This window comes from Vulpes lagopus, chromosome 7 (genome assembly GCF_018345385.1).
Source record: "Vulpes lagopus strain Blue_001 chromosome 7, ASM1834538v1, whole genome shotgun sequence".
Lineage (NCBI taxonomy): Eukaryota > Metazoa > Chordata > Mammalia > Carnivora > Canidae > Vulpes > Vulpes lagopus.
Window position 1 is genome coordinate 80,619,354 of NC_054830.1, and position 24,728 is coordinate 80,644,081.

The 24,728-nt window shown below is 52.0% G+C and overlaps 1 protein-coding gene across 7 annotated transcripts in view; it reads left to right on the forward strand.

Moving 5' to 3' along the window:
• The window catches only part of TLN1 (talin 1), a 32,640-nt gene extending 15,151 nt beyond the window's left edge, over window positions 1–17,489 (forward strand). For 5 of the 7 annotated variants that reach the window (XM_041760812.1, XM_041760817.1, XM_041760813.1 and 2 more), the window contains 39 exons: window positions 412–578; window positions 1,420–1,548; window positions 1,726–1,842; window positions 1,930–2,043; window positions 2,245–2,379; window positions 2,749–2,877; window positions 3,261–3,363; window positions 3,457–3,665; window positions 4,001–4,120; window positions 4,330–4,527; window positions 4,728–4,867; window positions 5,058–5,151; window positions 5,255–5,344; window positions 5,458–5,580; window positions 6,729–6,872; window positions 7,353–7,514; window positions 7,749–7,889; window positions 7,993–8,174; window positions 8,367–8,499; window positions 8,705–8,806; window positions 8,895–9,065; window positions 9,160–9,309; window positions 9,420–9,521; window positions 9,598–9,717; window positions 10,426–10,572; window positions 10,729–10,895; window positions 11,006–11,189; window positions 11,285–11,410; window positions 11,510–11,626; window positions 14,234–14,419; window positions 14,553–14,660; window positions 14,975–14,977; window positions 15,187–15,292; window positions 15,492–15,616; window positions 15,711–15,836; window positions 15,969–16,031; window positions 16,139–16,321; window positions 16,658–16,786; window positions 16,914–17,489. In XM_041760812.1, the coding sequence (XP_041616746.1) occupies window positions 412–578; window positions 1,420–1,548; window positions 1,726–1,842; window positions 1,930–2,043; window positions 2,245–2,379; window positions 2,749–2,877; window positions 3,261–3,363; window positions 3,457–3,665; window positions 4,001–4,120; window positions 4,330–4,527; window positions 4,728–4,867; window positions 5,058–5,151; window positions 5,255–5,344; window positions 5,458–5,580; window positions 6,729–6,872; window positions 7,353–7,514; window positions 7,749–7,889; window positions 7,993–8,174; window positions 8,367–8,499; window positions 8,705–8,806; window positions 8,895–9,065; window positions 9,160–9,309; window positions 9,420–9,521; window positions 9,598–9,717; window positions 10,426–10,572; window positions 10,729–10,895; window positions 11,006–11,189; window positions 11,285–11,410; window positions 11,510–11,626; window positions 14,234–14,419; window positions 14,553–14,660; window positions 14,975–14,977; window positions 15,187–15,292; window positions 15,492–15,616; window positions 15,711–15,836; window positions 15,969–16,031; window positions 16,139–16,321; window positions 16,658–16,786; window positions 16,914–17,039 (5,171 nt within the window). In that variant the 3' untranslated portion in view covers window positions 17,040–17,489. The remainder of the gene's footprint in view (window positions 1–411; window positions 579–1,419; window positions 1,549–1,725; window positions 1,843–1,929; window positions 2,044–2,244; window positions 2,380–2,748; window positions 2,878–3,260; window positions 3,364–3,456; window positions 3,666–4,000; window positions 4,121–4,329; window positions 4,528–4,727; window positions 4,868–5,057; window positions 5,152–5,254; window positions 5,345–5,457; window positions 5,581–6,728; window positions 6,873–7,352; window positions 7,515–7,748; window positions 7,890–7,992; window positions 8,175–8,366; window positions 8,500–8,704; window positions 8,807–8,894; window positions 9,066–9,159; window positions 9,310–9,419; window positions 9,522–9,597; window positions 9,718–10,425; window positions 10,573–10,728; window positions 10,896–11,005; window positions 11,190–11,284; window positions 11,411–11,509; window positions 11,627–14,233; window positions 14,420–14,552; window positions 14,661–14,974; window positions 14,978–15,186; window positions 15,293–15,491; window positions 15,617–15,710; window positions 15,837–15,968; window positions 16,032–16,138; window positions 16,322–16,657; window positions 16,787–16,913) is intronic. The other 2 variants (XM_041760816.1, XM_041760818.1) reach the window with 1 other exon arrangement.
• Window positions 17,490–24,728: the final 7,239 nt, after the last annotated feature.

Below are 24,728 nucleotides of genomic sequence, written 5' to 3' on the forward strand. Positions count from 1 at the left end.
TAAAGCAGGAATATGACCATCCCTGTTCTGACTTCTTTGGTGCATTTAGAGAATATACAGAAGCGTACACCAGAGCTGGAGTTGGAAGGTGGCGTTATGAAGAGCTAGCCTTCTCCACTCCACCTAACCCCCTCACCCCCAAAGCCTTCACAAGGAGTATCTCATCCTCTCAAGACTGCTAAAAACACCCATTAGAGACTGTCTTCCCTCCCATAGAAGCCTACCAGGAAATCTCACTCTCCAAGAGCCTAAACTCAAAAGACAACTCCAGGGGAATCCCTTCCAGAACTTTTGTGTCTCTAATTGTCCTTGAGAGTACTTAGGTCTACCTTGTCGGCACCACTTTTCCCCACCCCTGGTACCCCCGTGGTGTCTCTGGTTTCATTACCTGATTGTATCCTGTCCTCTCAGGTGAGATGGTACGACAGGCCCGCATCCTAGCCCAAGCCACGTCTGACCTGGTCAATGCCATCAAGGCTGATGCCGAGGGGGAGAGTGATCTGGAGAATTCTCGCAAGCTATTAAGCGCTGCTAAGATCCTGGCTGATGCCACAGCCAAGATGGTGGAGGCTGCCAAGGTATAAAGCCTTCTGTGCAAACTCTCAGACTGAGACCTGAAGGGAAGGAGAAAGATCCAGATGGTCACCTTTTTTGATGGGAGAGACCCAAGAAAAGCAGGAGATACACAAGAACAGATAGGGGTGCTCAGGAAGTCAGTGTACCCTAGGCTTCAGGTGGATGGCAGCCCAGGCCCCCAGCTGGTGTGACTGCTATAGTGCTTGCTAACTGACAGGCCACCATGCCCCTTTTTCTTCCTCTCAGTCGAAGGTCTGCTGTCCTTACTTGCCCCTACTCTGCTGCCACCACCTGCCTGCTTCCTGGATCTCTCCCAAGAATGCACATAAGCATTCAGTCCACAGGGTCCCACTGGCAGCAGTACAGACGAAGACAAGACAGTGAGACATGGGGACACAGGGTGCAGAAGACCCATCAGGAAGAAACAAGGAGGCCCTCACACTCTCAGGGCTCTGGGGCTCTCCAGTTGGCAGGAATTTCCCAGGCCCCCTGATGTGGTTTTTGAGATCCCTGCTCTAAACTGTGTCCTCCTTGGCCCAGAGAGCTCTTCCTCACCCCCATTTGCTAGTGGCATTTTGTGGGGAGTAAGGAAGGAAGCCTGACTCCTCACCCCAAAAGGGAAAGAAGAAACAGTTCCACCTGAAGAGAGCCCAGAGGAAATCCAGGGCCTCATGATACTTCCCCTTTGCCTGCCCTGAGGCAGCTCATCTCCGCTGAGATTACCTTTCAGTGGGGAGAGTTAGAAATGACTTTAGGAAAATGTTTGAGGCTGAAGGGTCAGAGCAGAGCATATTCGGGGGCCACAGGGATGCTGAATGATGACTATCTTTCTACTTCTCTCAGGGAGCAGCTGCCCACCCTGACAGTGAAGAACAGCAGCAGCGGCTGCGGGAGGCAGCCGAGGGCCTGCGCATGGCGACCAATGCAGCTGCACAGAATGCCATCAAGAAGAAGCTGGTGCAGCGCCTGGAGGTGAGGCTGGGAAGCAAACCAGGAGCAAGAGAGTGGGTGCTGTGGGAGGAACAACACCAGGAGGGACATGCAAAAAGAGACTCAATCAGCATTTCCTCATGGATAGCATGGCCAGGGTGGGCTGGGAACTGGGCAGGGGACCTCCTGGGGCTTGTCCTGACTACTCTGTCCTCACAGCATGCAGCCAAACAGGCTGCGGCCTCAGCTACACAGACCATTGCTGCAGCCCAGCACGCAGCCTCCACCCCCAAGGCCTCTGCCGGCCCCCAGCCCCTGCTGGTGCAGAGCTGCAAGGTGAGACTCAGTGGGAGGAGGTGTGGGAGGAGGGAGACTTTCCCCCAGTCTGTGGGGAGGTGACTCTTATGACATTTTCACCCACAGGCTGTGGCAGAACAGATTCCACTGCTGGTGCAGGGCGTCCGAGGGAGCCAGGCTCAGCCTGACAGTCCCAGTGCTCAGCTGGCCCTCATTGCTGCAAGCCAGAGCTTTCTACAGGCAAGGCATCCTTCCCCACGTCTCAGACAAGACCCTTCCCACCCTCTGAGTCCCCGAGATTGCTCGCAATTTTAAGCTTCGCCAGTAGCCCCCAATAGCCTCCTTCCCAGACTGAGCTGCAGCACTCACCGTGTCCTAACCATCATCAGTCCCTGTACCTAAGCAGATGGCATATTGATCTGCCTGCCTGTTCCCCAACAGCCAGGTGGGAAGATGGTGGCTGCTGCAAAAGCGTCAGTGCCAACAATTCAGGACCAGGCTTCGGCCATGCAGCTGAGTCAGTGTGCCAAAAACCTTGGTACTGCATTGGCTGAACTTCGTACTGCTGCCCAGAAGGTACGGAAGCTGACTGGCTTTGGAAAATGAGGGTAGGAGCACCTGCGTAGTGCACTTGGCTGAGCATCCAACTCTCGGTCTGAGCTCAAGGCCATGATACCAGGCTTATGAGACTAAGTCCCACGTCAGGCTCCACACTCAGCACAGAATCTGCTTAAGTTTTTCTCTCTCTCCCCACCATGCATGTGTCACTCTTTCTCTCTCTCTCTCCTCAAATAAATCTTTGAAGAAAGAAAGAAAATGAGGGTGGAGTTCTGGGATGATGGGTAGTCTGCAGAATAACCTACAACAGGGGTAATTGTATAACCTGGGGCATCCATGGACATGGCAATACATCCTGTGCCTGAACCCCCTTATCGTTCCTTGTAGGCTCAGGAGGCGTGTGGGCCTTTGGAAATGGATTCTGCACTGAGCGTGGTACAGAACCTCGAGAGAGACCTGCAGGAAGTGAAGGCAGCAGCTCGAGATGGCAAGCTTAAGCCCTTACCTGGGGAGACTGTAAGTATTCTTAAGACCTCGTTCTTCATCGGGCCCTGGGGTTTACCTTCCCACCTACACTCTGGAGCTGCCCCAAACCAGCAGCTGGGGCAGCCCTGGTGGCTCAGCGGTTTAGCGCCGCCTTCGGCCCAGGGTGTGATCGTGGGGACCCAGGATCAAGTCCCACATCAGGCTCCCTGCATGGAGCCTGCTTCTCCCTCTGCCTATGTCTCTGCCTCTCTCCCTCTCTCTTTCTCTCTCTCTCTCTCTCTGTCTCTCATAAATAAATAAATAAAAATTTTTAAATAAAATAAAAAATAAACCGCCAGCTGATCCTGCCCCACTTCTCAAGTTCCTGATCATTCAAGTTCATTCTGCACCTGAATCTCCTCCTTCATCCCTAGATGGAGAAATGTGCCCAGGACCTGGGTAACAGCACCAAAGCAGTGAGCTCTGCCATTGCCCAGCTGCTGGGGGAGGTTGCCCAGGGCAATGAGAATTACGCAGGTATGTGGCCAGAGCCAGGAAGGGGAGCTGACAGAGGAAACCATGAGAATCGGGCATGACAGTTAAGGTGCCTTTTCCCTTCTGTCCCCCCAGGGATCGCCGCTCGGGATGTGGCAGGTGGGCTGCGGTCACTGGCCCAGGCTGCTCGGGGTGTAGCTGCCCTGACGTCAGATCCTGCAGTGCAGGCCATTGTGCTTGACACAGCCAGCGATGTTCTGGACAAGGCCAGCAGCCTCATCGAGGAAGCAAAAAAGGCAGCTGGCCATCCAGGGGACCCCGAGAGCCAGCAACGGCTTGCCCAGGTCAGGTTTGGGGAAGAGGCCCAGCTAGACTAGAGCAAAGTCTCATCTACATCATCGGACCTGCCCTTGACCACTCCTGTCTGGACTCCACCCTTCCCCTAAGTTTTAGAAGGAGGGTCTCAGGCTGAGGGGGTGCATCACTGAACACCAGTTTGGGGCAGTTTTGTTACTATCAGTTGATATCCTGACTTCAGCCCTTCAGGCACACATCCCCTTTCCTCTTCACTTCCAGGGGTAGTAGAACAGTTCTTTCCCACATGCTATGAATTGGGGGCGGGGGGCGCTCTCCCAAATGATGTCCATTTTGGCAATGCTTGTCTCCTTTTCCACCTCAGGTGGCTAAAGCTGTGACTCAGGCCCTGAACCGCTGTGTCAGCTGCCTTCCTGGCCAGCGAGATGTGGACAATGCCCTGCGAGCGGTGGGAGATGCCAGCAAGCGGCTCCTGAGTGACTCGGTAGGAGCCCTGGGGTGTGGGGGAGCATGTAGGAGCAGAAGAACTCCAAGCTTTTCTTTCTGCCTCTAGACCTCTCCTTGACCTTGACTTCCCAGATGTACCCCCTTTCATTACTCCCAGGGTGTGTGCCCACCTCCCAGCGCTCTATGACCAACTCTCTCTTGCAGCGCTCCCCATGCTTGCTTCTGACTTTCTCTCTGACCCTGCAGCTTCCACCCAGCACCGGGACATTTCAAGAAGCTCAGAGCCGGTTGAATGAGGCTGCCGCTGGGCTGAACCAGGCAGCCACAGAACTGGTACAAGCTTCTCGGGGAACCCCTCAGGACCTGGCTCGAGCGTCAGGTCGATTTGGACAGGACTTCAGCACCTTCCTGGAAGCTGGTGTGGAGATGGCAGGACAGGCCCCGGTACGAAAAGGCACAGGGCCCAGCTCAGGGGTTAGATGGGAGGTGCCCATGTGCCTGCACAGCCCTGACCTCCGACTGGCTCCCTCCCCTCCTCTTCCCAGTCTCTAGCAATGTTTGAGTGTCTGGGACGGAAGAGCCCTTTTAGAGACAGATAAGAAAGGACTGACTGGACGATGTGTTGACCTTTTCGCCTTCAACAGAGCCAGGAGGACCGGGCCCAAGTCGTGTCCAACTTGAAGGGCATCTCTATGTCTTCGAGCAAACTTCTTCTGGCTGCCAAGGCCCTGTCCACAGACCCTGCCGCCCCCAACCTCAAGAGTCAGCTGGCTGCAGCTGCCCGGTAAGTAGGAGCTGGGAAACCCAGCCCTGGAATGTTGAAGAGCCTGGGGAGGGAACATCTCATGAGACGTTCCAGCTTAGGAGTGGTTACACGCAAAACAGAAATCGTTCGAGACTTCCATGCAAATAGGACCCCAAGAGTGATGACACGGGCATGGGCATGCATGTACTCAGCTTCCTGTTCCTCCCAGGGCGGTAACTGACAGCATCAACCAGCTCATCACCATGTGCACCCAGCAGGCACCAGGCCAGAAGGAGTGTGACAATGCCCTGCGGGAATTGGAGGTGGGCACTTGGCAGGCTAAGTGGTATAGTGGTTGAAGAAGGTATTGTGGGTTTTGGGGTGAAGGAGGTGTCTGAATCTTAACTCTGTCCTCCCCCTGTACAGACAGTCCGGGAACTCCTAGAGAACCCAGTTCAGCCCATCAATGATATGTCCTACTTTGGCTGCCTAGACAGTGTGATGGAGAACTCAAAGGTAAGTGCAGCAAGGGGCCCAGGAATGAGGGGGCAGGAAGATGGAATAAGCCAGGGGCTCCTCCGGCCCTCTGAGGATAGGGACAGACCCTCCTGATACACTCTGTTTCTCAGGTACTAGGTGAGGCCATGACTGGCATCTCCCAGAATGCCAAGAACGGGAACCTGCCAGAATTTGGGGAGGCCATTGCCACAGCCTCCAAGGCCCTCTGTGGCTTCACCGAGGCAGCTGCACAGGTATTCCCCTGCGACGATCCCTGGACGGCCCCATGCCCCCCTTCCCTGCCTCCTCAGCAGCCTGACACTGATGTAGATAACCAAGAAGTCATGTTTGCAAAACCAACTCTAAGGAAACTGCCTTTACCCTCAGTGGAGATGTTTGTCAGCAATCATAGAATACCAACAGTTCTGGTTGCTTCCCCCCCCACCCCCACCCCGAGCCCCTGCTACCTTGGGTTATGGTGACACTGTCCAGGCATGGGCTATGCTAATAAGCATATGCAAGTCCTTTTTCATGTAACTACCACTTTATTAGAATAGTACCAGTGACTAAATATCCAATTAATTGAGTTACCACTTAGCTTTGCCTTTCTATGCAACTGTAAAGTATAAAACAACCTGTTAGCTGTGAGAATGTTTTACTTTAGGGTATGAATCCTTAAGTCAGACTGGCTTTGAGGGTTCATCTCAGACTGTTTCCCTAAAGCCCACCAGCCTGCTTCCTCAGTCTCCCCTACCTCCCTTTGCCCTGTCCTGTTGGGTAGCCTATTCTATATGGTGTGACTTATTTCTGGAAAAGCATAAAGAGGGAAAAGGAGAGCCACCATGTGTTAAAGTATAAATCAAACCTTCTGATGGTCTTCTAATCATAAAAAATTTTTGGCAACCATCATACCCATCCCTTCCCTCTCTCCAAATCTCTGAAGATTGGAAGTGTTGTAAATATCCATGGTCCCAATAGTCTTCACAGTTTTGAAACTCTTCCAAAGAGGTTTTGTATGCGTGCATGTGTGTGTGCATGGCAGGGTGGCTTTCAAACCTTTTTTGACTTCTACTTAGAGTAAGCAATACTTTTTACCTTACAATCCAGCAGCTACACATCTAAACAGAAATTTGATGAAACCCTTATGCCGTGTGTTGTGTTTTTGGTTTTTTTTTATTTTACCTATTTAATCTTCTGAGATGTTCAGACACATTTAACAAAACAGGAGAGGTTTCTTTTCTTTTTTATAGTGTAATTATCATTTGTTACTATATATCTCCACTCACATAGTACCCTGCCTACTAACCTTAGCCCTATGCCCCTTTGTCCCCACTGTCCCTGTTGGATCCCACTAGAGAGAGATTCTTTAGTCTCACCCATCTGCATCTTTGTCCCTCCCCAGGCTGCATATCTGGTAGGTGTCTCTGATCCCAACAGCCAAGCTGGGCAACAAGGATTGGTAGAGCCCACACAGTTCGCCCGTGCAAACCAGGCAATCCAGATGGCCTGTCAGAGTTTGGGGGAGCCTGGCTGTACACAGGCCCAGGTAACTTAAGGGAACGGGTACTATGGGCAAGTCTGGGAACCAGTGCTGGGCCAGGATGGACTGACCAAGTGGAGAGGGAGGGAGGGAGATGGAGAAGACGTGGAGATGCGTCTCTGACCTTCTACACACAGCTTCTCCACTGGTGTCTTCTCCTGCCCTGTTTCTTGTCACTCTTGGCTACTGCTAAGTTCATAACTTTCCCATGATGTTTGAGTTCACTCTTCTACTTACCCCATTACAATTTCCCCATCAGTGTGTCTGTCTTCCATTTTCCCCTTCCCGCACCCTGTTCATCATTGGGGATCTCTGTCTCCCAGATCTTCACTTTTCAGTGAAGATCTTTCCTAAGTAAACTCAGTCTTTCCTAATTAGACTTCCAGAGATACTGCTCGCCATCCCCCAACCCACAGGGCTCCTGCCCAAGTGCGTCCATTTCCCTCCTGCCCTCATCATGGCTCTTCCACGTGTCTGTCTCCGCAGGTGCTCTCTGCAGCCACCATCGTGGCCAAGCACACCTCTGCGCTGTGTAACAGCTGCCGTCTAGCTTCTGCTCGGACTGCCAACCCTACCGCCAAGCGCCAGTTTGTACAATCTGCCAAGGAGGTGGCCAACAGCACAGCCAATCTTGTCAAGACTATCAAGGTTGTCAGTGTTTGAAATTCCCAGCCCCCCTCTGACCTGTCCCATCTTCTCTCCTCTAGTCCCTGCATCAGTCTCTAAGACCCTTCCACGACCTGTCTACCTGAGTCCAAGCCCTTTCCTAGTCATACTGGTCATCACCAGCCTCTCCCCACCGCCTTAGCCCAGGGGAAGAGACCTGGGCTTCACCTCCTTTGCCAATAGTCAGTCCTGAGAGCCTGTCACTCCCACTCCCAGGCACTTGACGGAGCTTTCACAGAAGAGAACCGTGCTCAGTGCCGAGCAGCAACAGCCCCTCTGCTGGAGGCTGTGGACAATCTGAGTGCCTTTGCATCCAACCCTGAGTTCTCCAGCATTCCTGCCCAGATCAGCCCTGAGGTGAGGCAATGTGAAGAGAGAACCGGGAGAACCGGTGGGTCAGCTGCCTCCTCATCTTTGCAGGAGTCTCGAGATTCAGCCTCCCTGCCTCCTCTCTCCCTAGGGCCGGGCTGCCATGGAGCCCATTGTGATCTCTGCCAAGACAATGTTGGAGAGTGCTGGAGGACTAATCCAGACCGCTCGAGCCCTAGCAGTCAATCCCCGGGACCCCCCGCGCTGGTCAGTGCTGGCTGGCCACTCCCGTACTGTCTCAGACTCCATCAAGAAGCTCATTACAAGCATGAGGTATGGAGGGGGTAGAGAACCTGTGTGACTAGGGAACATACACTGTAGCAGAACAGGGGCAGGGATAGTGCAATCAGATGGGATAGTGTTGGAGGAGATGTGTTGTCCAAGATTTGGAGGATATGGGGAAAGACAGACTAGCCTTGTTTTAAAGGGATGTTCTTGATGTTGGAGCCTATGATGTATTTACAGGGACAAGGCTCCAGGGCAGCTGGAGTGCGAGACAGCCATTGCAGCTCTAAACAGCTGTCTACGGGACCTAGACCAGGCTTCCCTTGCTGCAGTCAGCCAACAACTTGCTCCCCGTGAAGGCATTTCTCAAGAGGTAACAGGGAACAGGGTTATACGAAAGGTGGCATCTGGGAAGAGGGGTGGCAGACTTGAGGAAGATGGGGTATCCAGGAGTGTGCTCCATAGAGACGTCAAGGGTATGGGAGGAACAGGCCCAGGGGAGAGTGATTTCAATATGGAAGGAAGTAGCAGACCCAGTTCCAGGTCACAGTCAGGGCTCAAGTTCGCTTCCTTCCCAGGCCTTGCACACTCAGATGCTCACTGCAGTGCAGGAGATCTCCCACCTTATTGAGCCACTGGCCAGTGCTGCGCGGGCTGAAGCCTCCCAGCTGGGACACAAGGTACCTAGAGTGACAAGTGGGGAGTCCCACGGCAGGGCAGGCAAAGATTCCTGGCCTAGCTGACCTCCATTCAAACCCCTGGCCTCAGGTGTCCCAGATGGCCCAATACTTTGAGCCACTCACGCTGGCTGCAGTGGGTGCTGCCTCCAAGACCCTGAGCCACCCACAGCAGATGGCGCTCCTGGACCAGACTAGAACCTTGGCAGAGTCTGCCTTGCAGTTGCTGTACACAGCCAAGGAGGCTGGCGGGAACCCCAAGGTACTGAGAGTGGGAGGGAGGGGCTACTGCTAGTAAGAGGTCGGAGAAACAGGAACACCAGAGCCCACCTCCACTCACTCACTCTGCCCCACAGCAAGCAGCTCACACCCAGGAAGCCCTGGAGGAGGCTGTACAGATGATGACAGAGGCCGTAGAGGACCTAACAACAACCCTCAATGAAGCAGCCAGTGCTGCTGGGGTTGTTGGCGGCATGGTGGACTCCATCACCCAGGCCATCAACCAGGTTAGAGTCTTGGGTGTACCTGTGGTCAGAGGCTTCCTTGGGCCAGGGTCCCTAAGCTCAGTGTCAGAGACCCTGATAATCTTTCTCCTTACTCCATCCGCCCCCCTCAGCTAGATGAAGGACCAATGGGTGAACCAGAAGGTTCCTTTGTGGATTACCAAACAACTATGGTGCGGACAGCCAAGGCCATTGCTGTCACTGTTCAAGAGATGGTGAGTTTGGGAGAGTATAAGACTAACCCCAGAGAGCTTAGTTTGGGCATAACTTTACTTCTTCTGTTGTCACCAGGTAACCAAGTCAAACACCAGCCCTGAGGAGCTAGGCCCTCTTGCTAATCAGCTGACCAGTGACTATGGCCGCCTGGCCTCACAGGCCAAGCCTGCAGCTGTGGCTGCTGAGAACGAAGAGGTAAGCATGGGGGCAATTGCTGTGAAAGCCTTCCCCTGCCCCTCACAGAAAATCGAGGTGGCATGGCCCTTGTCCCCATCATGTCGGCCTGTGGGGCCATCCCACCTTTCCTCTAGTCTTCTATAGAAAGGAGAACACACCCCCAGGGCTACTCCACTAAAGAGTGATCAGGGCTCGTGTAGGGACAGGACCAAAGTCACAGGGATAGAGGAGACAGCCAGCGATCTAGAGATTTCCTGGTCTGCCAACCCTCCTCTGGGCCTATGGCTGCTTCTGTGCTCTTTTGCAGACCTGTAATCTCTTCTTAGTTTTTCCTTCCCCAAGCTCTTGGCTTTCCAAGAAAGCAAGTAATTGGATCTTACCTCGACACACCTAATCCCCAACCCTAAACCCCTCCTTAACCACGTCCAGTCCAAATTGTAAGCCATGGCCCGCTGATTCAAATATCCCAGCATAAAGTGCTTCTCCCCCACCTCCTCACTGTGCTTAACATAATCCTCACCAGTTGGTGCCTACATGCTATTATTTTCCATGTGTAGGAGGTGACCTCCTGCCTGAGGGATATGAAACAGGAAATCTGCATGCTGAGCACTTCTTACCAACCCTTTAGTCTACGATGCATGTTCTGTTAGGTTCTTGGTGACTCCTCCAAGCACAAGCCCCAAGTACTTTTCGTAAAGCCCATCTCCTTCTTCCATCCCCTCCCAGATAGGTGCCCACATCAAGCACCGGGTGCAAGAGCTGGGGCATGGCTGTGCTGCTCTGGTCACCAAGGCAGGCGCCCTGCAGTGCAGCCCCAGCGACGCCTATACCAAGAAGGAGCTCATAGAGTGTGCCCGGAGAGTCTCTGAGAAGGTAACTGTGCTCATCCCCGTGGCCCCCCCAACCCTGCAGCCCTGCCCAGTCTCCTCTGGCCTTCCCTGCTATCTCCCCCATCCCTTCTCCTGAGCACCAGTGACTTTTCCCTTCCTCGAGGCATTGACCAGTCACCACATGACTCTCCTCCCCCAGGTCTCCCACGTGCTGGCTGCGCTCCAGGCTGGGAACCGTGGCACGCAGGCCTGCATCACTGCAGCCAGCGCCGTATCTGGCATCATTGCCGACCTTGACACCACCATCATGTTCGCTACAGCTGGTACCCTCAATCGCGAGGGTGCTGAAACTTTCGCCGACCACCGGTGAGGAGGGAACCAGGCCTCCCGGAGGCTGGGTGGGGAGTGAGCTCAGGAGAGACTGCAGGGCTTGGGGGAAGGCCTGGGAGGGGCTGACTAAGCTGGGCCTCCCTCAGGGAGGGCATCCTGAAGACGGCAAAGGTGCTGGTGGAAGACACCAAAGTCCTGGTGCAGAACGCAGCCGGGAGCCAGGAGAAGTTAGCACAGGCTGCCCAGTCCTCCGTGGCCACCATCACACGGCTTGCTGACGTGGTCAAGCTGGGTGCAGCCAGCCTGGGAGCTGAGGACCCCGAGACACAGGTATCCACCTGACACCCCCACTTCTGGCCAGAACCACTCACTGCCTGTTCCCCCTTTTCCCTCTCACGGACCAGAGCCTCTGCTCCCTGATGCAGGTAGTGCTGATCAATGCAGTGAAAGATGTGGCCAAAGCCCTGGGAGACCTCATCAGCGCCACAAAGGCTGCAGCTGGCAAAGTTGGGGACGACCCTGCTGTGTGGCAGCTCAAGAACTCTGCCAAGGTCAGAGGGAATGAGAGCGACATCAGGAGAGGGGAAGATTGGTGCGCTTCCCCCTGTTCCTCAACATGACCCTCTCTCCAACTCCTCTGATGCCCTCAGGTGATGGTGACCAATGTGACATCACTGCTTAAGACTGTGAAAGCCGTGGAAGATGAGGCTACCAAAGGCACACGGGCCCTGGAGGCAACCACAGAACACATACGGCAGGAGCTGGCGGTGAGCAAGAGTCTGGGGCACCAGGGACTTGGGTTGGAGAGGGATGGTGACAGATTGTGAACCTGACTTTCACAAATATTCATAGAAGTGTTAACAGTCACACGCATTGTCCTTGCTCACTGCCAGACTTTGTAAGTGAACTATGCTGGTGTCTTTCCCCTCCTCCCCTACTTCTTAGCACTTGACAACTGCCTCCTCCCACCCTCTTGGTCTTCATATTTTTCAGACATTTCTAAAGCATTCTACTTTGCTAACAAGTTTTTCTGGAATTTTTTCTTCTTTGGCCCTCCTGACTCTTGTCTTCCTTCTTCAGCACCTCTTCTATGGTGTCATGGAGCCACCTCCAGCCTGGTAAATGCGGAGGCTAGCCCAAACTGGTACAGATCACCTGCTTTCTCTATCCTTTTCTCTGACAAGCTTAACTGGTTCCATGGTCATTCTCTAGCAAGTTGACTTCAATTCTAAGTTTAGTCATCCTCAACCGCCTGTTTGACAGACCACCAAGATGCCAGGCCCTCCAGCTTCTGGCCATCAGACACTTCCTCTTACACCAGTAGCCACTTCCAGTCATGCAGGTTTCCCCTAAATCACCTGTGACTTCCTAGGGGCTACTGCTTCCCCTCCCCTTCCCTCCTCCTCTCCTCTCCTTCAGTTGCTGTCATTCTCATCTCCTTCTTATCCTGCTCATTTCTGAATTCACCTTTCTATTACTGTCTTTGGCGATGCCCAAACTGAAACTCTTAACCTTCTACCTCCTAAACCTGACCGTTCCCTCCTCTTTCCCATCCCTTTCAGTGGTACCTTTTAATAACTCAGATCCTAAAGCCAAGAATGCAGCTATAATGTCCATTTTTCTCTCATTCCCACATCTAAGTGCATCACTAAGACTTGTCAGCACTTCCTTTGAGTGTATCTCATTTTCTCTTTGCCCCTCTCTCCCACCTCCACCTGGTCCAAACCATCACCAGTCGTGCGGTATATGTATGCCATACTATGCTCCATCTGCACTGCCTCTTCAGTCATCACCCCAATGCACTCTCTGTATGCAGGGGCCAGAGAATGTAAATGAGGTTATGTCACTTTGCTGCTTGAAACCTTTAGTACCCTGGTGTCTGTGGTAAAATCCACACTTATTACCATCACTTTCCAGCCGCACGGCCTCCCCCCATCCCCTCTTGTCCTGCTCTCCCCCCTCCCGCAGTCCCAGCCCCAATATATGCTGGCCCCTCCTGCTGCTGCTCCTTGCACTTGCTCTATTTCAGCTTCCTGAATATCTGGCTCCTTCTAGTCCTTCAGGTTGCAGCTTAAACGTCCTCTCCTCAGGGGTGCCTGACTGGCTCAGTCGGTGGAGCATGCAACACTTGATCTCAGGTCTGTGAGGTCGAGCTCTACTTTGGGTGAAGAGATTACTTTAAAAAAAATTTTTTTGAATCTTTAAAAAAAAAAAGGCTCTCTCCTTCAAGAGGCTTCCCTGGCTACCTACCGGAGAAAGGACCTCATTTTTATTTCTCAGCACAGCACCTGCTTTATTTCCTGGACAGCCCAGTCAGTATTTTATTTTTCTATTTGTTTACCTACTTATAGTCTGTGTCCAAAATGATAGTTTAGGGACACCTGGGTGGCTTAGCGCGCGTTGCCTTTGGCCCAGGGCATGATCCTGGAATCTCGGGATCGAGTCCCACATTGGACTCCCTGCATGGAGCCTGCTTCCCCCTCTATGTCTCTGCCTCTCTTTTTGTGGCTTTCATGAATAAATAAATAAAATCTTTTTTTAAAAAATGATAGCGTAAACTCCACAAGAACATGGGCCTTGTCTCCTTCGTGCCCCATTGCATCCCTAGCACCTCACACAGAATCTACCACCTGCTGATTTTTAATTTGCTGGATGAACACATATGTCAAAATATTTTTATGACTTACGTATTATATAAAATTCTAAGTTTCGGGCAGCCCCAGTGGCACAGCGGTTTGGCACCGCCTGAAGCCCGGGGTGTGATCCTGGAGACCCGGGATCGAGTCCCACATCAGGCTCCCCGCATGGAGCCTGCTTCTCCCTCTGCCTGTCTCTGCCTCTCTCTGTGTGTGTCTCTCATGAATAAATAAATTTTAAAAATTCTTTAAAAAAAAAATTCTAAGTTTCTTGGTTTGATCCTCAAGGAAGGCCCCATCAACCTTTTGCTCCACTATCTCTGTAATTCTAGAACATTTCTTGGTACTGTCTCCCTTGACATCCCAGCTATCCATGGCCTCCTGTTTACCTAAAATGCCTTCCTGTTATCTAGATCTTTTAGACCCAGCCCCTTGCCTCACCTCTACTACTCATCCCTTCAAGGCCTCTCTATAGTTTAGGAATAAAAGCCCAGCTCAGAGGTTCTTCTTAAATTTGAAACAAATAAACTCTCCCCCGTCGCTTCGGTCAGAAGTGGCCAGCAGCCTTATGTTAGCTGTGATCTGTGAACTCCTTCAGGGTCCTGACCCACAATGAATACTTGATGAATGCCCCTTATTGAGCATGTGGGTGAATGGATCAGATTATACCAGCAGAGTGCTACACTGTCTTGAGTCTCACTCACTGTACAATTTTTCTTCTTGTTCAACCCCCAACAGGTCTTCTGTTCCCCAGAGCCACCTGCTAAGACCTCTACCCCAGAAGATTTTATTCGCATGACCAAGGGTATCACCATGGCAACAGCCAAGGCTGTTGCTGCTGGCAACTCCTGTCGCCAAGAGGACGTCATCGCCACAGCTAATCTTAGTCGTCGTGCTATCGCAGATATGCTTCGCGCTTGCAAGGTAAGAACCCTGATAGTGAAGCGGAATCCGAGGTGGTATGGCTGCTTTGGGGCAGGCCACGGGAGGGGAGAAAGCGCAGGGTCTTGGGAGTCCTGGAGCTCATTGGGATCCTAATGCTAACTTTCTGGGACAGGAAGCAGCTTACCACCCAGAAGTGGCCCCTGATGTGCGGCTTCGAGCCTTGCACTATGGCCGGGAGTGTGCCAATGGCTACCTGGAGCTGCTGGACCATGTGCTGCTGGTAAGGAAGGCGGGCGTTGTCTGCTCCCCGTACCAGCCCCCCTGAATGAGGTCTCCTCCCTGTGTGCTTCACACCCAACTGTCAATTTGTTTGTTCAGAATGCCTCCCCACCCCACCTTCTATTTCCCAAATCTGTTCTCATTCCCAAGCCTCCCTTCCACTGGGGCCCCATCATTCTTAGCATCTTTGATTTTCCCGCTCACGTCTTCCTCTTCATTTCTCTTTTCTCCTCTCTTCCCACCTGACCACTCCCTTCTTTACCTTCGATGTCTCTTCTTTCTTCTCATTTCATCATTCTCCTTGCTCCTTGCCAGCCGGTGAGTGACACACGACACGGCCCGCCCCACTGTCTCCACCACGTGTGTGGTATGGTGCCCAGAGCGCACCTGCACAGAGGGCATGGGGTTTGAGGGCTGTGGTGTGGAGCGGTCTCTGAAGGGGGCAGGGGTCACGGTCGGCCCTGTGTCTGAGCTCTGGCAGAAGCTGAAATCTGATACTTTTGCTCCCTGCCCTCTTTCTTCCCCAGACCCTGCAGAAGCCAAGCCCAGAGCTGAAGCAGCAATTGACAGGACACTCCAAGCGTGTGGCTGGTTCGGTCACTGAGCTCATCCAGGCTGCTGAGGCCATGAAGGGTGAGGGATGACCGGGGGCAGGAAGGAAGGGCAGCCTTTTTCATGGGGACAGCTCTGCCTCCTGGTTGGGCTGCTTTGAGCCGCCCTCTGCTCATAGTCCCCACAGGTGCCAGGTGCTGGGGACACTAACCATGCTCCCCAGTGCTCCTGACCTCCCTGCTCTGCCTTAGTCCTTTTCTTCCTCCATTTGCCCCACCAGGAACAGAATGGGTGGACCCAGAGGACCCCACGGTCATCGCTGAGAACGAACTCCTGGGAGCTGCAGCCGCCATAGAGGCCGCAGCCAAAAAGCTGGAGCAGCTGAAGCCTCGGGCCAAACCCAAGGTCAGGCCTCTGAGTCCCTCTTCCCGCCCCGCCTACTGGCAGATTATCCCCACCTTCACTTTGCTTATCTCTCTGCAACCTTTGTCTGTTGTAGGAGGCAGATGAGTCCTTAAACTTTGAGGAGCAGATACTGGAGGCTGCCAAGTCCATCGCGGCGGCCACCAGCGCCCTGGTAAAGGCAGCGTCAGCTGCCCAGAGGGAACTAGTGGCCCAAGGGAAGGTACGCACTCAGATACGAGGAATGGGAACAGCAGCAGCTTTGCTGTCCACACTCAAATTGATGGGGGGCGGGGGGCTTTTACCCACCCATAGAGAGCGCAGGTCTTGAGTAGGCTTCCCCCTTCATCCACAGGTGGGCGCCATTCCAGCCAATGCACTGGATGATGGGCAGTGGTCCCAAGGCCTCATTTCTGCTGTGAGTACACAATCCCCACTAGGTCTCTCACAGGGAGGTCTGTGAAGGCAGGAGAGGGGAAAGACCAGGGCAAGAGGCATATTCTAATCTAAGCCTCCTCACTTTAGGCCCGGATGGTGGCTGCAGCCACCAACAATTTGTGTGAAGCCGCCAATGCAGCTGTACAAGGCCATGCCAGCCAGGAGAAGCTTATCTCATCAGCCAAGCAGGTGGCTGCCTCCACAGCCCAGCTCCTTGTCGCCTGCAAGGTCAAGGCTGACCAGGACTCTGAGGCAATGAAACGACTTCAGGTGAGGAACCCTGATGGTCCCACTGTATCTTGGGCTATGCTGCTTTTTTAAACCGTTACCCCCGGGGCACCTGGGTGGCTCAGTGGTGAGCATCTGCCTTTGGCTTAGGTCTTGATTCCGGGGTCCTGGGATCGAATCCCACATCAGGCTCTCTATAGGGAGCATGCCTCTCCCTCTGCCTATGTCTCTGCTTCTCTGTGTTTGTCATGAATGAGTAAATAAAATATTTTTAAATAAATAAATAAGCCGTTACCACCAAGACGTGTTTTTCTGTGAGGGGGTAGAGAGACTCTCTCAGCTGAGTTCCCTGCCTCCCACTGCCTTCTCTCTGCCCAGGCTGCTGGCAATGCAGTGAAGCGAGCCTCGGATAACCTGGTGAAGGCAGCACAGAAGGCTGCAGCCTTTGAAGACCAAGAGAACGAGACAGTGGTAGTGAAGGAGAAAATGGTTGGGGGCATTGCCCAGGTGAGCTTTGCCCCAGACGCTCTAAAGGACATTGTCAGCAGGACAGTCACACTGCCTGCACTGGCCCCGTGACCCTGTACCCCAAGCATGTACTCGCTAAACTGAGTCCCGGATCTCCATCCCTCAGATCATTGCTGCACAGGAAGAGATGCTTCGGAAGGAACGAGAGCTGGAAGAGGCGCGGAAGAAGCTGGCACAGATTCGGCAACAGCAGTACAAGTTCCTGCCTTCAGAGCTTCGGGATGAGCACTAGGGCAGCCACTTCTATTTAATGCAGACCCAGCCCAGAGACTGTGCCTGCCACTACCAAAGCCTTCTGGGCTGTCGGGCCCAAGCCGCCCAACCCCAGCACTCCCCAAAGTGCCTGCCAAACCCTGGGCCTGGTCCTCCCCAGTCCCGCTGCACATCCCCTGTCCCCTCCCTGACTCCAAGTGCCTTCATGCCCTAGGGCCCCCTAAGTGCCTGCCCCTCCCTAGAGTATTAACGCTCCAAGAGTATTATTAATGCTGCTGTACCTCAGTCTGAACCTGCCAGGGCTCCTGCCCGCTGCACCCTGCCAGCAGCTTCCAGCCAGTCCCCACAGCCTTGGCTCTACTCCTCTTTTTTTTGATACTGTCTACCCCAACCCCCAACTACCTGTGGGGGCCGCGGGGTTGTAAGCCCCAAACAGGTCATGCTCCAATAAAGGTGATTCCGCCTGCGACCTCTGCCTGGCTTTGTGAGGAGATGGGAGAGTCCTCTTGGGGAAAGGGAATGCGGAGGAGAGACTGGGATTCAGTTCTGTCACCAAGGTCATCTGGCTCAGAAATGGAGTGGGGGCTCATGATGGCAATCTGCCCCCTGCAACCCCTTCCTCCTCCTTGCACCCAGATCCCCAAAGTCACCAGAGCTGGGAAGCCGAGAAGTCCTATTCCTGTTGTCCCCTAGCTCACTGGCCAGCGCCTACACCTCACCAAGTGTCATCATTCTACTGCTAGGACAGCAGCTGCCACTGCTCTTTGTGGCTACCAGGGACACTCCGTTCTTCCTAACTGCTCATGGTATTTGAACAAATCCAGTTCCTGGCCAAACTCAAATTTCCAAAAGCACTTTTGCTGAAAAGAATAAGCCTATAAGATACAAGTGTCTGAGCCTCAGAGAACTATGGCCACAGATTTGGTCAAGGCTGTTAACAAGCAAAGAATCCAAGCTGAGGCTGCATCAGGTAGATTCTACTGCTGACCTGGCTGGGGCATGTATAGGCCCTTCCAGACCTTGTTGTTACTCCTGCCTAGAATAGCACTAGAAGAAAATGGAAAAAGCTTGACCTAAGTATAAGGCTTCATTAGGGGGCACAGCTCCCCTCGTGGCCAGGCAGGTACCAGTAGCCCTGTTCCAGGAGCCCTGCTGATCTGGAGGTTTAGTGGAAGAATGAGGTCAGGGAGGTAGATATTGTTTCCATTTCCTTCCACATTCCCCCCCCCCCCTCTGCCCACATGGCACAGGCCAGGTGGCCATCCTCTTAGGTCTGCCACAATCCTCATGCATGATTCTTTAACCAGCCCTGTTGCCCAGTATATATCCTTGCCTCTCCCTCCAAGTAAAATTCAACACCACCCACTACTTCTCTTGGACACTTTTCACCTTGAAGCCACATCTTCTATTCCTATTCCATTAGAGTAAGTTTAAAGTAGGTGGAATTACTTTGTCTTCCCCAGGGCAGCCCATCAGGTGCCAACTTCCTACCAACACTCCTGTCACCTGTGATTAATTCATTCAATATTTACTAAGCCATGCCCACACTAAGCACTGGAAAATAGAGATGCATTATCACCTCTCTGACGCAGAGGCCTGGCAACTCCAGTGCATACCACTGTGGCCCCCTCAACCCAGATTCAATGTCCTAGCATCGTGAGTTGAGAACCAGAGAGATCAAATCCCTTCTACAACCTCCCAACAAGCAGTAGTCCAGACTGTCTGAACTCCAGCTATCAGCCCAGGACAGCTGCTTATTCCTGCCACCACTTCGCTGCCATGTCCTTAGGAACTGTGACCAATCACACACCTCTTACTAGTGATGCCTCAGGGAGACCTCTGGGGAGGGGCTCGAATACCCATTAAACCAGCAATTCTGGGCAGCGGTTTAGCACCGCCTGTAGCCCAGGGCATGATCCTGGAGAACCTGGATGAGTCCCACGTCAGGCTCTCTGCATGGAGCCTGCTTCTCCCTCTGCCTGTGTCTCAGCCTCTCTCTCTCTGTCTCTATGAATAAATAAATAAAATCTTAATAAACCAGCAATTCTTAAAACAGCACTTAGGGGTGCCCGAGATGAGAACCTTTCAGGAGTCCATAAGTTCAAGATCATTTTTTTTAAAAGATGTTATTTATTTATTTGAGAGAGAAAGAGAGCATGAACAGGGAGGAGAGGGAAAAGCAGGCTCCCGCTGAGCAGGGAGCCTGATGTGGGGCTCAATCCCATGACCCTTTGAGCATGAGCTGAGCCAAAATTGAGGCAGACGCCTAACAGACTGAGACACTCAAGTGCCCCCAAAACCCCAAACCCAAAAGTATTTGTTGCCAATGATATAATTTGAGCTTTCAAGTAAAAATTAGAATTCTAGAAAACTTAGGTCTGCTACCATGAGCTTCATAGCTTCTCAAAACTTAAAACTTAGACTTATCCATTGAAACCAAACATGATATTAAGGAATTTGATTTCTTTTTATAATGCATAATGAAATGTGTCAATATTTGGAACATTTGCATATCTCAGTGGATCAATATTTTCTAAATGACAAATGCATGATGTTACATAATTATCCCTGGATAAAAAATCCAACCAAAATGCAACACAGACCAACGTAACATAGTACAAAAAAGTTATTGATGTGGTTTCAGATTCCACATTGCAAGTAACCCTTAAGAAACCACCAATTGTCAAGTATTGAGGTAGTAGCAAAGAATATACACAATTACCTGAAAAGACTATAAATATACTACTCTTTTTCCAGCTATATACCTGTGTGAGACTAAATTTTCTTCTGAATATACAGCACTTTAAACAAACCACCCTATAACAATAAAAACACAAGTAGATTTTGAGAATCCATGTCCTCAACTAAGTCAGATATTAAAGAGATTTGTAAAAATGTGATACAACTGCCATCCTCACACTAATTTAGGGAGGTGAATATAGTTTTTACTAAAAACATTTATGTTCAGGGCAGCCCAGGTGGCTCAGCAGTTTAGCGCCGCCTTCAGCCCAGGGCGTGATCCTGGAGACCGGGGATCAAGTCCCACATTGGGCTCCCTGCATGGAGCCTGCTTCTCCGTCTGCCTCTCTCTCTCTGTGTCTCTCATGAATAAATAAATAAATAATCTTAAAAAAATAAATTAAAAAAAATTTATGTTCAAAATAGAAAACTTTTGCACAGTAAAGGAAACCATCAACAAAACAGAAAACGAACAGAAGATATTTGCAAATGATATATCTGATAGAGGTTAATATCTAATATATGTAAAGAACTTATACAATTCAACACCAAAAAAACAATCTGAATAAATATTTTTTCCAAAGAAGGCCACAAACACATAAAAAGATGCTCAACAGTATTGATCATTAGGGAACTGCAAATCAAAATCACAATGAAATACCACTCCACACCAGTCAGAATGGCTAGTATCAAAAAGACAAGAAATAACAACTGTTGGTGAGAATGTGAAGAAAAGGGGACCCTGTGCACTGTCAGTGGGAATGTAAATTGGTGCAAATACTGTGAAAACCAGTATATTCTTCAACAAATTAAAGATGGAAATACTATATGATCCAGTATTTTCTTTTTTTTTTAATTTTTTTATCTATTTATGATAGTCAGAGAGAGAGAGAGAGGCAGAGACACAGGCAGAGGGAGAAGCAGGCTCCATGCACCGGGAGCCCGACGTGGGATTCGATCCCGGGTGTCCAGGATCGTGCCCTGGGCCAAAGGCAGGTGCCAAACCGCTGCGCCACCCAGGGATCCCTGATCCAGTATTTTCACTATTGGGTATCTACTCAAAGAAAATGAAGAGTCTAATTCAAAAAGATATATGCACCCCTATGTTTATTGCAACATTATTTACAATAGCCAAGATATGGAAGCAGCCTAAGTGTCTATGGATAGATGAATAGATGGTGTGGTATACAGATATACACAATAGAATATTACTCAACCATAAAAAATAATGAGATCTTGCCATTTGCAACAACATGGATGGTGGACCTAGAGGGATGGTATTAGGCTAAGTAAAATAAGTCAAAGAAAGACAAATACCATTTGATTTCATGTATATGCAGATTCTAAAAAACAAATGAACAAACAACAAGGGGTGCCTGGGAGGCTCAGTCAGTTGAGCATTCACCTTCAGCTCAGGTCATGATCTTGAGGTCCTGGGATCAAGCCCCATGTTAGGCTCCCTGCTCAGCAGGGAGTCTGCTTCTGTTTCTCCCTCTGCCCCTACCACCACCACCCCTTGCATGCTCTCTCTCTCTCAGATAAATAAAATCTTAAACAATAACAACAAAAACAGACTCTTAAATAGAGACCAAACTGGTGGTTACCAGAGGGGAGGTGGGAGGATGAATGAAATAGATAAAGGGCATTAAGAAGTATAAACTTCCAGTTATAAAATAAATGTCATAGAGGTGAAAAGTACAGCATAGGGAATATAGTCAATAATATTGTAATAACATATGGTGATTACAGTTATGGTGAGCACTGAGTAATATATAGAATTGTTGAATCAATATGTCGTACAATGGAAACTAATATAACATTGGATGTTAATTATACATCAATTAAAAATCCTGTATGTTAAAAAAATCCTTTATGTTAACAGGGTCAATGTATAATGGGTTTATTTCTGTCATTTTTAATGAATTAATAAATATTTTAAATTTCTCAGTTTCCATTTTATTTTTTTTAAGATTTTATTTATTATTTATTCATAGAGACACAGCTAGAGAGAGAGACAGAGAAACAGGCAGAGGGAGAAGCAGGCACCATGCAGGGAGCCTGATGTGGGACTCGATCCCGATCCCGGGTCTCCAGGATCACGCCCTGGGCTGCAGGCGGCACTAAACCGCTGTGCCACTGGGGCTGCCCTCAGTTTCCATTTTAATATGTTAATTATTGATAGATATAATCCACTTCAACAAAAGGTTTTTGGATCTTCAAACCATTCTTAATTTGTAATAATGTAAGAGGTTCTAAGACCAGTAAGTTTGGGGGCGGGGGGAGTTTGAGAACTGCTGCACTAGACCATGAGTTCCTTTAGATCCAGATAATAAAAAAAAAAAAAAATCCAGATAATATTAATATTTCTGTGTGCGTAAAAAGTTTACCCAGCAAAAGTTTATGGAGTGTCAACTCATGCCTGATGCTTTGCTAGGCTCTGGGGATTTGGATTTGAATAAGATAGTCCCTGTTCCAGAGAACTTACCCACCAATGAAGAAGACCCATAGGTAGGTACAAGAACAATTGTAACAGGAATTCTGAGAATTATAGGAGCCTACACCAAGAACACACATCCATTAGGTGAAGGAAATGAGATAGGCAGTGGTCAGGGAAGGCTTCCCAGAAGGGCTATCATTTGATCTGAGTTGTTTTTTTTTTAATTTAAAGATTTTTTAAAGATTTTTTTATTTATTCATGATAGACACACAGAGAGAGAGGCAGAGACACAGGCAGAGGGAGAAGAAGGCTCCATGCCGGGAACCCAATGGGGGACCCTATCCCAGGACTCCAGGATTGTGCCCTGGGCCAAAGGCAGGTGCCAAACCGCTGAGCCACCCAGGGATCCCCTGATCTGAGTTTTTAAGGCCACCAGAATCAGCCCACAGAAGAGCATTTTTTTTAAAGATTTTTATTTATTTATCCATGAGAGAGAGAGAGAGAGAGAGAGAGAGAGAGAGAGAGAGAGAGGCAGAGTCAGGCAGAGGGAAAAGCAGGCTCCCCACACGGAACCCGATGCAGGACTCCATCCCAGGTCTCCAGGATCACTCCCCGGGCTGAAGGCGGCGCTAAACCGCTGAGCCACCCGGGCTGCCCCAGAAGAGCATTTTAGACAGAGGCAACAAAATGCAGAAAAGGTGGAAGCTTTAAGAAAAGTAAGGCTATTCCCAGGTCCTGCATATAATTCAGTATGAACGCAGCATGAGGTACAAGTCTGTGTTTTGGGGATGAGGATGGGGATGAAAAGAAATGAGGCAGAGAGATAGGCAGGGGCCAAAACGATGGACTTCAGATACCATATTAAGAAATGTGGATTTCTGTCCTCAAAGGAGGGAGGGAGGGAGGAGGGAGGGGTTTTGGACGATTTTAGGATCACATTGGCACCGATTTTTTAAAAGACTCTGCTAACAATGTCAAGGTTCAGTTGAATGAATATATGAAATGGAGACCGAGGAGTAAGACCACATGGGCCACAGGCAGGAGGGACGGTGAGGAGCTGCCCAAGGCGACCCCGGAGACCTGGCGGAGCGACCTGTGGAGGCAATGTAACCGCAGCATTAAGTGGCTGTGGAAACTGAGGGACAGGGGTGCGCCTGGAAGCCCCCAGGGGTTTAGCACCGGGTGCTGGGAGGGTGGACGGGTCTCCCGCGAGTTTGGGGGCGCAGGGACACGGCTGGAATGAGCACTGCGAGGTCAAGTTGTTCCACGCGTAGCAGGCGGGCAGCTAAGCGGGTCTAAACACGTTTCCGCACCCCGACCCCGCGGCCCGGGCCCAGGGCCCACGTCCCCCCGGTTCCCACGGTCCCCCCGGTTCCCACGGTCCCCCCGGCCCCCACCCCCACCCGCCAGAGCCAGGCCCCCGCCTCGGCCTCAGGGGATCGAGGCGGGCCGCGGCCGCCGCGTCTCCTCCGCCCGGGCTCCCCTCCCCCCTCTCGGAGCCGGCCCTCCCCTTCCTCCCCCCACCCGAGGGAAGACGAACACCGGCAGCCCCGCGCCTCACGCTCGCCACCCGGGCCCCGGCAGCCGCCTCCGCCCCCGACTCCCGACGCCGGGGCTCCCGAACTCTCCCCCTCGCCCCCCGCCTTCCCCGCCCCAGGCCGGCCCCGCCTCCCCACGGGGAAACAGCCCAAAAAAGGGCAGAAAAGAAATTTTGGCGTAAAGTTGGCCCGCAGGAGGAGACGGGAGAGTCCGCAGGGAGAAGGGGGGAGGCGGGGCGGCCGGGGCCCAGGGAAAGCGGGGCGGGGGGAGGGGCCGGGGAGGGGCAGGGGGAAGGGGGGAGGGGAGGGGGCGGGAGCGCGCCGCGCCGGCCCGAGCCACCGGGAAAATATGCGGGGCACGTGTGGGGGCAGGGCGGGCGGGGTGCGGAGCTGGGTACCTGGGCGCCCCGCCACCGTAGAGGAGGGGCCCTGGCTCCTGGGGCAGGGGCTGGGAGGGGAAGCGAGGGGAAGGGAGGGCAGGCCCGCCCTCCGGGGGCAGCAGGCCGGACCCCGCTCCGCACTGGGCCGGGGCTCTGGGGGAAAAAAAAAAAAAAATCCCCTCCTGCCTCAGTTTCCCCAAGTCCCCGGTGAGACTCACCGCTGTCACTACCACGTCGGGAACGCAGACGCAGAGTCTGGGACTCAGGGTAAACTGAGGTACTCGAACCACGGAGGAGCCCCGCCTCCCAAGAGACATTTAATCCAGGGGGATTTACAGGAAACTTCTAAATTAAGGGCAGCGGCTGCTGCAGCTGAGGGGGGCACGCGGGTCCCTGCGCCCGCGCAGCTGCCGTGAGCTCACGCCCCGAAATAGCCCCAGGGGCCCCAGCCGCAGCTGCCACTGCGCCGGGCTGTCACTCAGAGGAAACGCAGAGCCCCCAGCCCGACGGTCCCCTCCCCTCCGCAGGGCCAGGGTTTCTCCAGCGGACCGTACCCGCTACTTTTACCTTCCGACGGCTGGGGGTGGGGGAGGGGAGGAGCCCCGAGGGGGTGG